This window comes from Argiope bruennichi, chromosome 6 (genome assembly GCF_947563725.1).
Source record: "Argiope bruennichi chromosome 6, qqArgBrue1.1, whole genome shotgun sequence".
Lineage (NCBI taxonomy): Eukaryota > Metazoa > Arthropoda > Arachnida > Araneae > Araneidae > Argiope > Argiope bruennichi.
The window spans coordinates 102,995,167-103,011,584 of NC_079156.1; the positions used below are offsets into that span (position 1 = coordinate 102,995,167).

The 16,418-nt window shown below is 26.7% G+C and overlaps 1 protein-coding gene across 5 annotated transcripts in view; it reads left to right on the forward strand.

The window, feature by feature from the left end:
* LOC129971445 (G-protein-signaling modulator 2-like) overlaps positions 1-16,418 on the forward strand; it is a 61,491-nt gene that overhangs the window by 32,682 nt on the left and 12,391 nt on the right. For 3 of the 5 annotated variants that reach the window (XM_056085216.1, XM_056085214.1, XM_056085215.1), the window contains exons 2-7: positions 5,059-5,285; positions 9,235-9,370; positions 11,531-11,673; positions 12,789-12,912; positions 13,053-13,168; positions 15,740-16,004. In XM_056085216.1, the coding sequence (XP_055941191.1) occupies positions 5,062-5,285; positions 9,235-9,370; positions 11,531-11,673; positions 12,789-12,912; positions 13,053-13,168; positions 15,740-16,004 (1,008 nt within the window). In that variant the 5' untranslated portion in view covers positions 5,059-5,061. Of the gene's footprint in view, positions 1-3,697; positions 3,972-5,058; positions 5,286-9,234; positions 9,371-11,530; positions 11,674-12,788; positions 12,913-13,052; positions 13,169-15,739; positions 16,005-16,418 lie in introns of those variants that run through there. The other 2 variants (XM_056085213.1, XM_056085212.1) reach the window with 2 other exon arrangements.

The following is a 16,418-nucleotide window of genomic DNA, read 5'->3' on the forward strand; positions in this document are numbered from 1 at the left end:
TTTTTATCGATCTTCACGGTTCAAGACTTTCCGAAGAAAAACAACACACTTTTAGAATTATCTATTTTTATCTGTTCGTTTATAAATGCGATAACTCAAAAACGTTTTGACTTAGACAGATTGACATGCGGTTTTTACATTAAGTTCGTAGATTTCTATCAAAATTTTAATGAAATCCACTTAGAGGAAGTATGTCTATCTGGTTGTCCAAATGACACGATAGCTTTGCAAAACGTATAAGGCTAATTTAATGAAAAAAAGGTATAAAAGTGTTTTCGCATAATCGATAACCCGATAACTGCACCTATTTGAATGAGCACAAAATTTTAGCCTCTTAAGTATAGATCCTTATCAAATTTTGAATTGAATCTTAATCCTTATAAAATTTTGAACCATTAAAAAATTCAACATCTGTATGTTTGCATACAAGTAAACGCAATAACTCCAAAGCACAACAATATAAATAAATGAAATTCGGAATGGGATTTTGTTGCTTAAATTGTAATTCTGTGTCCAGTTTTGGTTTCTAGGTGTCAAAAAAAGGGCGGGGAGAGTCCAAAATGCATATTTGGTTTTCTTTATTATGCTACAAAGCATGCAATTCTCATGGGCAGACTAAAAAATAAAAATATGAGGATTCATAACGTTTAGGGTCTTGCCAAAGATCCGCAATTTTATGCTACGGAAAGAGATTATATCATTTTTATTGCTGAGTATGCGAGAGTTTGAGAGCTTTACTATGTCAAATCTCTATTTTATGATGTAAAAACGTCCAAATATTAGAAAAGTTATCCACTTGTAATCATCATTAATGTCAAAGCGATGGAAATTTTCCGCGTTTCGCTGTAGTTTAGAATACAATTGGAAAAATATAAATTGCTGTACGATTGAAAATATAAAACTGTTAACTTTAAAGATAAGCTAAAGGCTATGATAATTTCTCTACTATGAAACGAGACAAAAAGTATATTGAAAGAAGGAATCTGAATATAGTATGCTTTATTTACCTTTTTACTTTCTCGTAAATGTAATATAGATAAAGTATAGAATCGCCAAAAAATTCGAACACCAGATTTTGACGAATCCTCATTTTAGACCTCGCTGAGTTCGAAAAACACATTTTTAAAAAATGTCTGTCTGTCTGTCTATGACAAAGATAAATAATAAAAAAGGTTTGAGCTATACGGATGAAATTTGGAATACGGCTTTTTTAAAAATTTGATTGTGAGTTTGATAATTTTATTAATGCTAACCGTTTCTGTAGCGAAGGGAGAAATCTTCTCCAAATTGAAATTAGTTAGGAATTATTTAAGCTACAACATGCAACAAAAATATTTAGTTGAGTTTTAATAATTTCGTTTGTGCTAGTAGTAAAAGCTACTGATTTTAATAATATCATTAATGAGTCGCCCTCATGAAAAATTAGATGGTATTTTGTTCCAATAAATAAATAAAAAGAAAAGAAAAAACAAAATGCCATTTGTATTTTTAACATAAATTTTATTCTTAAAATTACCACATACTTTAGCATCATTATTATTTATATACCATATTCTTTTGCAATATAAAATAATCTATAAAACTTGTTTTCATAAAAAAAAGAATATTTGTAAATATTTTTTCATAAACATTCATGATACTTCAATCTCAATTACCAGTTTCCATAAAAATATCGTTTGTAATTAATTCATTATCATATTATTCGATAAAATAAATATGTATGTAATAATTAAATATTTTTAATATTTTAGTGGATTGCTTTTATAATTTTCGATATCAATAACGATAGGAGTTATTTAGACTTATTTATTAAATATTATTTAATAAGCGGTGCTTTAATTGCATTCGATTTACTTTAAATGAATTTTAAGGGGAAAAAATGCCATTTGTATTTTAAACACAAATTCTCTTCTTACAATTTTTGCTGCACGATGTGTTACTTTTGCATTATTATTTTTATACCATATTCTTTGACAATATAATGTAATTTATAAAACTGTTTTCATAGTAAAGTATATTTGCAAATATTTTTTCACAAACATTCATGATATTTGTATTGCAATCCCGATTACCAGTTTCCATAAAAAAATATCGCTTGCAACTAATTCGTTGTCATATCGTTTGATTTATCTATACGAAATTTTTAAAAATAAATATATATAATAATTAAATATTTTAAATATTTTTTCATGGATTTATTTTTTATAATTTTCAATACAGATAGCGATAAGAATTATTTAGGCTTATTTATTAAATATTATTTTATAAGCAGAACTTTAACTGCATTCGAATGAAATATTATCATTTTTTTTGTTTATTTTTATTTTTCGTATACAAAAGATTATTGTTACTCAATGTTACAGAAGAGGACTTTCAAACAGAAGTTTGTATCATGCGGCAAAATTTCTAGTCATTTCTTGGATTCACCTTAAAATTATGACTCACTTAACTTCCATATTACAGTAACTTGAGACGCTTAATTAACGATGTAAATTTCAGGTCAAGCATATTGCAGATCTTTATTAAAGTCGAGTCTTAAAACTGACATCTTATCGCATAACGCTAAACAACTTCTCAGAAAATATTTAAAGAAAAGAAAAAATTTTCTGTTAATGGACATCTTTTACTTCTTCTGATTGATGTCTTTTATCAATGACTTTTTTTTTTGGGGGGGGGAGAGACTTTTTATCTTTTATCATTCATGATGACAAATTTCTTATTTCTAGATTTATGTTTTGAGTTGCAAAAAAGTATTCCTATAAAATTTCATCGAAAATTTAACGTGCTACATAAAATTTTCCTTTTCTATATTTATTTTAAAATCATATCTCAATTTTAATACCGTATTTAAATTAGTTACATTTATAATTTTTCTTCTTTAATTTAGATATTTTTTCTTAAACGTACGTGATTTTCATTTAGTTTATTACAATTTTAAGCTTTATTTGATACATTGAAACAATAAAGGTTATTAGAAACCTGTGCAAATAAACTTTGCTACTTCTGCAGAAGAGATGAGAATAAAGTTGGTGCACGAAATTGAAAAATGTATTAAAAATTTCACTAATTATTTATTCCTATTATAATACGTTTTTATAAAAATGAGTTATCATATATTTAATTCCTATTCATTGGAAAATAAAATAGCAGTCGCGATCTTATCTATTTCCGCAATTCGATTTAAAATCCTCCGCAGTTTAAAACCAACGCATTTTAAACTAAAGAATCGTCAGCAATTTTTAAATTAATGATTTTTACTATTGAAAGTGAGCAGTCCTTTGATTTTTTATACGTTTTTTATGTATTGCCTGTTAATTTAAATTAACTTTAAGATAATCTTATTTTACAGTCGAATGCATTTAAATCCGAATAGTGCTGGTTGCATTTTAAAAGAAAAATAATCGGTTTATCATACATAAGCCGCTACTTAAAGAATTTTGGAGCTTATTTTCTCAAATTATCTTTCTTTTCATTTACTCTGACACTTTTCAGACAAGTATCAAGATACTGACAGCATATGAAAAATAAGAAACGATATTCGTATTAGAAAAAAGAAACAACAATAATTTTTTATACAAGTTCTTTGGTGGGAAAATGTGAATGAAAAAAGATTTTCACCCTCATGCGATATCCTTGAAAACGAATGCGCTCTAACCGGCATTGTAGGCGGGGTTTCATATGACGTCACACCACTGACCGAGCCATCTTGTTTTCAAAAGGATACCCGTCATACTAGACCAAGACCACTGAGACATAAAACCGTCGTTAGGTTATAACTGTTGATGGTGTGTTGACATGTAATTCTCAATTGTCGGTGTATGTAATTTAAATGATTAAGAATACATATTTACGTCAATTTCCCCATCTAATAATTTCCTGCCGTGGATTCACGTACGATTTATCAAAACCACCTGAGAACGGATTTTCGTTTGTAAACATCTGCTAAATCAGTAACGGTTTTTCATCATTTTGTGAGTTAATTTATTTAAACTTATTTTTGTTTTCAACTATAAAAATTTTGTAGTTTTTCTTCAGCGTTAATTTGTCTCTATTTGTTAATTGTATGAGATTCACGATCAAATATGTCAATTTCAGAAAGATAATGCGCCAAAATCAGTTAATATTTGTTTTCCTTATTATGCCTTTTATTTTGCACTTTTGTTATTTATTGTGACATTTATTGATTCTTGCCAGTTATTTAAGTGAATTATGAAATCACGAACTCGATTCCTTTCAGTGTAAATAATGGTGATAATAAAACTGTCAAAGCAACTTGGTGTATTACTGGGCTTTCGATTTTTCGTTTTCATTTTTTTGTAAATTATTGTACCATAACAATTCATTTGTTTGCTTATCATTATGATATTTCACTTAATTGATATTGAAATGCATCCAACTCTAAACTATTAAAACTCGTATAAATATAGATCTTTATTCATAAAAGTAATAGTGAGAATTTATAAAAAAAATAATAAGTAAATCTTTATCCATAAAATATTTTATGACCATTTAATGATAACAAAATATTTTATTTCCGAAATAAAATTACTTTTATTAAAGAATTATTTTGTAATTTTGCAATTAATTCAAGTTTTTAGATTATTGATAAATTGAATTTCTTAAAATAGAATGCCAGATTTAAATATAATGAAAAATTGCAATAATTTTCCTTAAAAACAAATAGCATTTCCTTGCAATCTATATATAGAATCAACAAAATATTTGTGTAATTTATGAGTCACATTTCTTTTAGAATATTCCTTAAAATGTATATTTGGAATTTGATCTTGATGACAAATGCTTGTGTAAAAATGGAAATTTCGGTGGCAACTGAATTTATAAATTTGATAAATTCTATATTTAGAATCTACTAAATATTTATATAATTTTTGAAGTTCATTTCTTTTAGAATATTCTTCAAATTTAATATTTAAAATTTGATTGTGAGGACAAATGCTCGTGTGAAAATGGAAATTTTAGTAGCAACTGAATTTATAAATTGCAGATATTCTATATTTAGAACCAATAACATATTTAAATGAATGATATTTCTTTCAGAATATGGCTCGAAATGCTTGTTTAGAACTTGCTCTTGAGGGTGAACGTTTGTGTAAAAATGGAGATTTTAGTGGCGGTGTTGCGTTTTTTGAAGCAGCTATTAGAGTTGGAACTGATGACCTGAAAACTCTTAGTGCCATATACAGTCAACTTGGAAATGCTTATTTTTATCTTGGTGACTATAATAAAGCTATGGAATATCATAGGTGTGATCTTACAGTTGCTAGGTAAGTTTTACAAAATTTGATTTCAAACACCTGTTTCTTTTTTTTTTTTTTGTTCAAAGTATTTATATTAATGTATAAAATAAATGTAAAATAACATATATTACATTTAAGTACATTAAAAACTGGGGAAAAAGTTTGCACAAAATTATATGCTTGTTTTTCAATGAAAAACTGTTATTACATGTATCATTTAACCTTTTGTGCTATATCTTTTTATTCTTCATATTCAAATTTTATATTGTTAATTTGGCTAATTACATCTTCACAAAATTCTGTTAGAAAGAAACTGTTCAGGCTACAAAATCAATTTTTTCTACTTTATGTAACCATTGTTCTTAAGTGCAAATCATTTGTTATCTTCATAAAGGTTTAATCTTATATCTACAGCTTTGATGCATAGAGTTTGCTCAGTTGTGTAAGATAGTTTTATAGTTAAAGTAAGGGTTTTTTGTGTATCACATCATGGGCATGTTTTTGACATTTTTCCCTCAATATATTTTTTGCAAGATTTTCCTCTGTATGGTTTTCAAATATTGAAAATAAGTTTTGAACATAATTTTTTAACTGGATATGTGCTTCCTCACCAGTACTGTTTATCATCATAAAATGCCATGTTAGCATGCAAAATTTAAGTCTGCATCAGAACCATTTGACATTTTGTATAATATTTTTTATATATAAGTTATTTTGAAAATGGTTTATTTAGTTATCTTACTATTTTAACTGCATTAATAGGGCAGTATTAAGGTTGGTTATGGGATAAATAGTGGAAAGTAAAATATTTTTAGCCGTTTCACAGTTTCAAATGGATATCAGAATTTAAACTTTTCCCATATAGTACTAAGAAAGTGATATAAATTGTTTATAAGAATAAAATATAACAAAGGAGGAAAGATTTTTAAAAGGAAGTCACACAGAAGAACTTTAAATTCAAGGGAAAGATGCAGTTCATATGAACAAAGATCAAATGATTAATACTTATTTGATTGCAATTTGGTTTTCACAAAAACTACTCCTTGTACTTTGCTATTATTTGTCATTAGTTTAGGGTGTGGAAAAATATTGTGGAGTTTTCTTTCAATATGTATAAAATTAAAGTAATGCAGAACTTTTATTTTCTATGAGCTTTAAGCATTCAGTAAAGCCTGTTGGTATACAGTACACTCCCGATTATCCGCGGAATTGGGTGGCGCGGCCGCCGCGGATAACAAAAATCGCGGATAATCCGAAAAAAGCTAAAAACGGGTACAGCAAAAAAGAAAACAGTCCTTCCAACTTGGAAAAATCGTTTTATGTACAATAAAACGTAAAATAAACAGCAGGATGTTTAACTAACGCTTAATATTTTAGTATATCACTCAAAACGAACCTAAAATGCATTTTGTTAATGAAAACAGAAAAGTGCTTTGTATTTACGAGAGGCGTCAAGGATACACAGAAAAATGAATACATATGTACTGTTTTAATACTGTAATGTATTATGTAATTACAAAAGCATAACTGAAAAACTGCACTTTTTGAAAAAATCAATCAAAAAAAAAAAAACACTTTGTGCGGCAGGCGCGGATAATCCGCATCGCGGATAACCCGCCCGCGGATAATCGGGAGTCTACTGTATTATGTATTTTTCTATAGTTAGGAAAGCAATTATATAATATTATACGAGTGAAATATATCGTTAATTTTTTCAGTGATTGCTGTTTTATGTTATTTTAGTTAAAATTCTGTTAATTAAAATAATAACATTATTGTCTTTAATTATTAATGTGACCATGGGCTTAAATTTAGTAAAATCAATCATTTCTGCTATTTTTATAACCAGTGTTTAATTTTCATTTGTATTAGGTTACAAAATTAGTTCAATGTAATATTGCAATATAATAAACTTATTTAAGGAATTCAAAAAATTAAATTTTTAAACATGATCATTTTTCTTGGGTAGAAAAACGTCTCCCACCCCTCTCTTTTACCTTTTAATAATGTTACATTTTTATAGATGGAGAATTGTTATGTTATGGAAAAAAAAAATTTATTACTGTACACAATATGACAACAATATTATTTTAATACAGGAGCTCTTAGTCTTACTGCTTAAATCTGCCAGAAGCTGTTTTTTTGGGGGGGCGGGAGGCAGGGGAGTGCATTGTACTTATTTTTATTTTGATATAAAATATTTTTGTTTCAATGGGTAGAAGTTAAGGCTAGAAAAAAGGCTTTTGTCAAAGGCCTAGAAGTAAAAAAAATGGCTAGTGGGCAATACATATATGTCAATTAGGCAAATTATAATATGAACACTTTATTTTATTTTTTGATCTTGCTTTTTCTAAAACATGCCTTTTTAAATTCAAATACTTCTATAAATGATTTGGCAATTGTAAAAACTTGAAAGTCTCTTGCATCAGATATTTCAGTATTTATATTCTAATTGCTAAAAATTGAAAATTAAACCATGATTGAATACATTCTATTAAATATACAGGGTGTTTATAAAGTCCCGGACCCATTTTGATGTTTAATAACTCATAAAATAATAAAGATATAAACACACTTATGACATTTATTGATGGAATAACTCATATATTTTCCTTTTCAGGTTTGAATATTTTTACTTTTGTAAATATCGTCTGCACGTGTGGTTAATTTCAGATAATTTCATTTTCCAGTCTAAATATCTGTACTTTTCTAAATATTGTCTGCTTATTAATTGCATTCTCTCTTTTCTTTTTGTCAACTATTGCAATGTTATGTTTACTTTTGATGTGTTTGTTCTATGTAGTACTTTTGTATGTGATGTTTTATTCGAGCGGATATTAAGGAGAATGCATACACCACAAGAGAAAGCACAGATTTTATGGTGGTTCATAGAAATGAAATCGATAGTGCAAGCACAGAGAAATTTCAGAAGAATTTACCAAAAAGATCCTCCATCCAAAAACAGCACCTTGCGGTGGAAAAAGAATTTTCTAGAAATTGGAAGTATCGAAGATAAGAAACGTTCCAGACGTCTTTGCACAAGTGATTTTGATGTTGAGCGTGTCAGAGAGACATTTTTACACAATCCTAGAATATCTGTGAGATCAGCGGCAACAGAATTGGATATGCCAATTTCGACGGTGTACAAGGTTATTAAGAAAAAATTAAGACTGCATGCATACAAAGTTCAAATTGTTCAAGTTTTGGAACCGAACGATAGGCCTAGGAGGATGGCCTTTGCAACAGATATGCTAAGGAGGATAGAAGATGCTGCTGATTTTCTGAAGAGCATAATGTTCTCCGATGAAGCATCCTTTCATGTTTCTGGCATTGTTAATCGCCATAAAGTGCGCAAATGACTCTGTGGATGCCGACATGCTTGTCGCTACCTGGCGTGAAATTGACTATCGACTTGATATTCTCCGTGCGACGAAGGGGGCACACGTGGAAGTTCATTGACAAGGGTCATGAAACTTTTTGAGTCTATTTAACCATTTATGTTATTAATTTAAATCTATCTTTATTATTTTATGAGTTATTAAACATCAAAATGGGTCCGGGACTTTATAAACACCCTGTATTGTAAAGCTGTTTAAAAATATATTTCTTCTGATTTTTTTTTTTTTTTTGTAAATAATTTTTTATTTTCAAAATTGGGATCAAAAAAGGATTTAAAAAAGCAAAAGAAAGGTGTAGGAAAATATTGTCTGTCTAAAGAAAAGTCTGATGAAAAATAATATTGGTAGCTCTGGTATAAATGATTCTTTTATTTATTACATTTATTTTAGTTTTACTGTTCATTCATTATTAATTTTAATATAGATAAATTTGTGATTATTATTACAAGATATACAACAAATTTTTTTACTGCATTTTTTCTTTAACTATTGTAATAGTTCTTATGTATTCTTTTAAATATTTATTCATTGGAGATTTATTTACATATCTCATATTTAATTTCTGATGATTTTCTCAGGGCAATGAATGATGAGTTAGGAGAAGGAAAGGCCAGTGGAAATCTTGGTAATACATTAAAAGTCATGGGTAAATATGATGAAGCAGTCACGTGTTGTGAAAGGCATCTTATTATATCGAAGAAACTCCAAGACAAGGTATGTTGCATATTCCTTTAATCTGTGAATGAAATAATATAGATTCATTTGCTTTAATTGTTTTTTATAGCAAAGTTCATCTTCAATAATCTTTAATACAAAATATTATAAAATATATAAATAAACTGAATTTATGATAATTCTCTTTCTATATTCATGTAATAATTTTTCTATTGTAGTCTGCAAATTATTTAAAGGAGCTGCTGCATCTTTTGATATTTTTTTAATTACATTTAAGTATCTCCGAAATGCTACAATCTCTGACAATTTGATACATTCTTAAAATTTTCTCATTTATTTTGAAAGTTATATGAAGAGCAAATTGTTTGATTCCTGGCTTTATTCTCGGAATCTGCCATTTGTGTAAATAACTAGAATATGTTCTAATTTTTTTCTAAAACTTTTCAATCCTAAAATACCATTGTTTTAAAAAAAGTTGTCTGCCTCTTTTGTCTGAAATGTTATACTTATCATGAAAATACTAAAGTTGAGGAGAGATTTGTGAAATACTTTGTTTATTATCTAAAATTCTGTTAGATTTTATATTTTAAAATAAACATATCTTACTTAATTTATTTTTTAAGTGCACTGTTTTTAATAAATAATTAATAACAAATTATTCCTTAACTGCAGATTTTGTTTATTTTTAACAATAAATGCACTTTCATGCTTTATACAGACATTCACTGCTTTTCTCACATTAAGTGCTGCTGTTGTAGCATTGTAAACACTTTTATAATGAATTTTCCCCTCCATTTTTAGCTTTTATATAAATATCCTTATTTTAAAAATCTGTATTTTATCTCATCTAAGGATGCTAAATCTAAATCAATTTAGAAATTTATAAAAACAATTATCAAAATCAAGTTTTGTTGCAAATTAATAGAATTTTTTTTCTTATCAATATCTCTATATAATTGTTTCTTATATATATAAACTGCTAAGCTTGTAGTCATTGCATAGTTAATTTGGATAGTCAAAAAATATTTTATATTCATACTTTTTTTTTGGCATTAATTTTTTAATGGTCTTTTTTTTATCTCGTATAGTTTGCATTTAACATGTTAAGAAGCATGTTTTCAAATATTTTTTATATCAAAATGAGAATAAAATTTTGCTAATTATATTTCAAAAGTGTTCTGTTAATACATGCAGATAATGCCTGTTGATGTGTTTTAAAATGTTCTATTGTTTTAGAACTACTTATCTATATTTTCAAAATAAAAGTTTTATCTGCTTCCCTCTCCCCTTTTTGATGAGATGGCGGGATGACAAGTAAATATCATTGACTAATATAAGGACATAAGTTCATCAAGAAGAAATTTCTATAATTTAAACCACTTTTATTTAGTATATGACGTATAAAATGATTGCACCTTTAGGAAAAGTATTTTCTAATTGGAATGTATGTTCACTCCTTAGTGTAATGGGATAACTTGTAATTTATATTAGCTTGAATTTAAACGGTTTGCTATTTTCAAATATGACTCTCAGCATAAAAACATTGGTTCTAAAGTAATTGTTTTGATTTTTTTTTAAACAATAGTAGTAGTTTGAAAGCATTTAAGAAAGTTTATAATTTATTGTTAAGTTTCCTGTAAAGTTGCACATTTCACAATTTTTTCAAAAACTACTATAAATGTCTTATTTTAAACATAAGTAAATTTCATATTATTATTTGACCTCTTCTTTCTTATGTATCTGTCAGTTGTCTGGCTTTTTTTGCATGATATTATAATTCTGTTAAATATATTAAATAGTATATATAACAGAATATCCATAACTATTATATATATAATTTCAATTCATTCTTTTTTCTAAAATATTCAATGAAAACTGGCACCAATAATATTTTTTTTCCTTTAAGGATATTTATTTTTAAACTAAAATAAAAATGTAAACCTTGTACACTTGACTATAATTTTTATTCAGTAATATAAAAATTTTTTTCAAAAATTGTTTTCTTTCTCAAATAAATGGCAAATTTAAATGTACTTCTATCATATCTTTTTCTTGTAAAAAAAAAAAAAAAAAAAAAAAAAACTGAATATTTTGTTGTGAAAGTTGTATGAGCATGCTAGAAATTAAAATTTATATCATACTTAATATAATTTTCGCTGTTAAAAGTTTTTTTTTCAATAAAAGTAATTCATTCTTAAGGTTGGTGAAGGTCGGGCCTTATACAATCTAGGAAATGTATATCATGCCAAAGGAAAACGCTTTGCTTGTCTGGGTCACCAAGATCCAGGAGAATTTCCAGAAGAAGTGAAGGAATGTTTACAAAAGGCAGTTGAACATTATGAGTAAGTCACATGGAACTTAATTTGTGTTTTTGTATAGTTTTTATTTGCAAATTTTCTTTTATATAAGATTTATGATGCATCATAATAAACTTGGAAAGGAAATAGAATTATTTTTAAGCCTTGTGCATCATGTTAAATATTTATATGAGCATGCTTAAATAATATTCATAAAATTGGAGTGGTCAAAAAAATTAAGAGGAAAGAAAGTTTGAAAGATATTGAAAAAATCCACAAGTTATGAAAATAATATTCTGTTTTAAGACTAGTTAATATTTTGTTTAAAAACATTCAGTAGCTTAATATTAAATAGCATTATCTGCAAAAATTGATTTTCTTTATTGTGCACTATATATACTACAAAAATAAAAGATTCTATAATATCAAGCATTTGCAATTCTTTTATCTGTTATTAAAACAAAATGTAATTGTTATTAATGTAATAAATAATTTTATTATCTTGACAAGATTGCTGCAAAAAAAGAATATAAATTAATTATTTCTACTTAATGGGATTTTTTATTAACAAAGAAATTAATATTCAAGATGGTTATTGTAAAATAGATACTGAATGTAATATCAATATTATAACAGTATACGCTATTTCATTAATGTAGTGTATATTGTATTTACAAGTATTTTGAAACAATATTAGTGCAATAACAATATAAGAAATAATTTAATTTAAAAATAATATACTATTGTAAGAACATAACAATATATGAAAAACTTTTGTCTGTTTTTTTATCTATCTGTTTCATACTTCTTTCTTTATTTTCAAAATTTCTGTTTAGTGGAAACAACTAAATTATATAATTTAGTTTAATCCCAGAATCTTATTTTAAAGAAGTATAATTACAAAACAATAAAATGGCCACATTTTTGTTGCGGATATTAATTTTCCCTTAGTTGCAAATGTAATAAGAAAATGGTTAGCTGAATAAATTAAAATAAAAAAATAAAAGAATTATTTAAATTATTTATGATAACAGTTTTAAAAACTGGTTTGTTTATTCACAGAAAGCATTTTCTTAAACTTTTGTTTTTAAAATTTTGTTTCACTTTTATTTCTAATGCTTAGATATTTGATTAATATATTTTTATTTTGTTACCTACAGCCAGAGCTTAAAAATAATGATGGAGTTGGGGGACAGGAGTGCTCAGGGAAGAGCTTGCGGGAATTTAGGAAATACTCATTATCTTCTTGGAAATTTCAATGAAGCTATATTTTATCATAAGGAGGTATTAATATTATTTTGTATTTCATTATTGTTTGTGATATTTTCGTAGTTTAATAATCTAATTCACTTTGCACATTATAAATGCTTAGAATATTTTTAAAATGCTAGTAATGTATAAGATATCTCCTTTTTAATTTTCAGAGATTAAAAATTGCAAAAGAATTTAAAGATCTAGCTGCAGAAAGAAGAGCTCACAATAACTTAGGAAATGCCCATATATTTCTGGGTGAATTTGAAACTGCTGCTGAACATTACAAGTATTTGTTTTTATTTTTTCAACAGTTTGTTCAATCATTTTTGCTCCAATATCATAAAAATTTCAGTTTATCTGTATGTCTGCCATAGATATCGCTCTGTTTTCTATTTGTATTTAATTTATTGGAATTGAATTTTAAATTCATTTTTTGTCTAAATTAAAATAAAGCAATAATTTAAAAAATTCAATACTTTATCAGCACAGATTTTTTTTAAACAATGTTTTATTTCTTCCTTACTCTTCTTTTAACTTCAATCGTTTAATTCAGTTGATCATTTGAATTCCACCACCAATGAGATATTGAATATTGCAAAATAATTTTTTTTCTGACTTATTTTAATAACCAGATTAGAGTTTCCCAATATGCCAAAGCATCTACATAGTTAAATAACCATTGTCACTTCAGCACAGAGGTGAGAATTTAAGATTCTCTCCTCTATGCAATGAAGATCATTACCTGAGTTTTAATGGCCATCACTGGTCAAAGTATAACCCCTCATATAGGAAGTATATCTTGTTATTGGAGGACATTTGGTAGAAGATACATCTTGTAATCTTTTGTTTTTATTGATAAATCAAGTTCATCTCTATTCTTTATCCTTATGAAGAAATAGTCACAGACATATATAAAATCATAATGTATTTCCCCCTTCATCTGCCATCAATGTCTCAAAAAAAGCATGTGTTTGAAAGACTGTTACAAAATATGTTAATAGGTTGTTAATCTTAATAGGCAGCTGTAAAGCAATTCATAGTCATTAAAATGTTCACTTATTTGTGACATAAGCATGCAGTTATATGAATAATTTTTATTTTTTTTATTTTCATACACTACTTACTTGTTTTGTATTCTGAAAATGAAATTAAAAGAGAATGTAAAAAACTAGAATTATTCATCAAATGAATTGACAATATTCAATTTTCAGTTGCACTCTTTCCTCTTTTTTCATCTTCCTAAAAGCAATATCTTTGCTGCATGATTTATAAAGTCAGGAAATTAATGAATGTTAAATATTTTGTATTCTTGTATTTTCTTTGTCATTGCTAGTAGTTTGTATGCCACCCATTCACCAACATTTTTACTGAATTGTCTATTTTTGTATTTATTGAAGTATTTTCAGCCATTTTCAATAGTAGAATGGGGGGAAAAAATGTATTTATGATATTTAGTTGTCTTCCATAAATTCTATTCTATATAATATATTGAATTACAGAATCAGTATTAATTAAAGATTTAATGGTATCTAAAATATATAATATGACTTTGTGATTGAAGATAAAACTTTGAAATTGTAGTGCATACATGCAGTAACTACTGGTTATGGTATAAAAGATGGGTATAGCAATTTCTTGGGTTTCTTTAGAATGCTGAACCAACAAATAACTCTTTGTAACAGAAATATCTTGGTGGTGATCAGAAATGTATGTTTTTTTACAATGGTCATAATAGGATCTTGAGAATAAATTTAATGAATATATTCACATAATTCATGAGCAGCTACTGATAAAGAAATAAAGTGATTTATTATTTACAGAGGGCACAACCATCTCTATTTGCAAACTAAGCAAAAATTAACTAGTCGTGGATTATCACTTTAAAAAAAATAGATATTACACACACCCAATGAAAGTTATTTATAGATTGCATGGCTATGGAATGGATAGTAAATTTCAACAGCATATAATATAAAAAAACTCATTAAGTAGATTAAAAAATAGAAATCAAAATAATTTTGAGTTCATATTTACATATTCTGCATATACATACTTCAATAAGGAAAGCACTGATGAGCATATGCTTACTTAGATATTTCTTATCAGTAATGTATTATTATTATTTTTCATTTATCATATCTATCTGACTAAAATAGGTGTAATGTCATGTAATTTGTACTGTACTTGCAGATAGGGCATTATTTCTAGTATGAAAATTTTTCCTTCAATTTTACATTTTATCATTGGGATTATTAGCAGATTTTAAGTTACTGACTTTGAATTTGAATTAACTGACTTTGATTTTGGATTTCTAATAAGAATTGTTTGTAATTTCTTAATGATGGAATAAATGCTTTGGCCATATTAAAATTTGAATTTGATTTTTAATTAGGAATTTGAGATGCTCTTTTTTTTATTATTGAACACTTTTATAAATATATTATCACCAGCAAATGAAGGCAAATTCATTAGAAACCAGCATTTTAAATAGATAATAGAAACTTAAAGTTTTTCATATTCTCTGAAATAGTAGCAATCTATCATTACATTTTGTAAATCTTAGATAAAACGGACTGCATTGGGGATGGGTCCAAACCAAAGAGAAAAAGTCCTGTAAAACAATTGAATTTGATATGTCTGCAAATATTTTAATTCATAAACATTTAATTTGTTAATATAATGACTGTAAATAATTACTTCCATAATATGATTAATTCATTTAAGAATTAATTATATTATAGAAATAATATATTCTTCTATAATATAAGAATAGAAGAAGAATTATATTATTATTATATAATTATTATTACTTAATTATATAATAATATAAGTATTTAAATCTTTCTTTTTTATACAGGAAAACTTTAGCACTTGCCATTGAATTAAGAGACAAGGCTGTTGAAGCTCAAGCTTATTACAGTTTGGGGAATACATATACTTTGTTGCATGATTATCCCACTGCCATTGAGTATCATTTGCGACATTTAAAAATTGCTCAGGAACTTAAGGACAAGATTGGGGAAGGACGAGCTTATTGGAGCCTAGGCAATGCGCATTCTGCCATTGGAAACCATGAACAGGCTTTGCATTTTGCCAATAGACACCTGGAAATTTCAAAAGAGGTATGGCTTTTAAAAAAATTATTACACTTACTGCAGAATTCTTTTTTGTATTTAGGGCCAACTGTCTGTTCTTTAATTATATTAACATCCTGTAAAGATTTTTGCTAAAGGTTATTTCAGCCTTTAAAAGAATATATAACTCCCTCTCTCTCTCTTTTTAATTGAGTTTCTTTCTTTTTCCCTTCCTTGTTTTCCTTTTCTTTTTATTTTCTTTAACAGATAATAGAGAGTTGATTCAGATAACTGGCTGAATGGATAAGGTTTCATTGTTTGAGCTGATAACATAACATTTGCTCTTTTGGGAGGTTGTTGCATTTTGAACTCGAGTTTTATTTTTCTATATGAACTCATGTAGACTTTCTTTTATAGTTTTTAATAAATGTTTTTGAACTTTAAACATATAAATGGATTTAA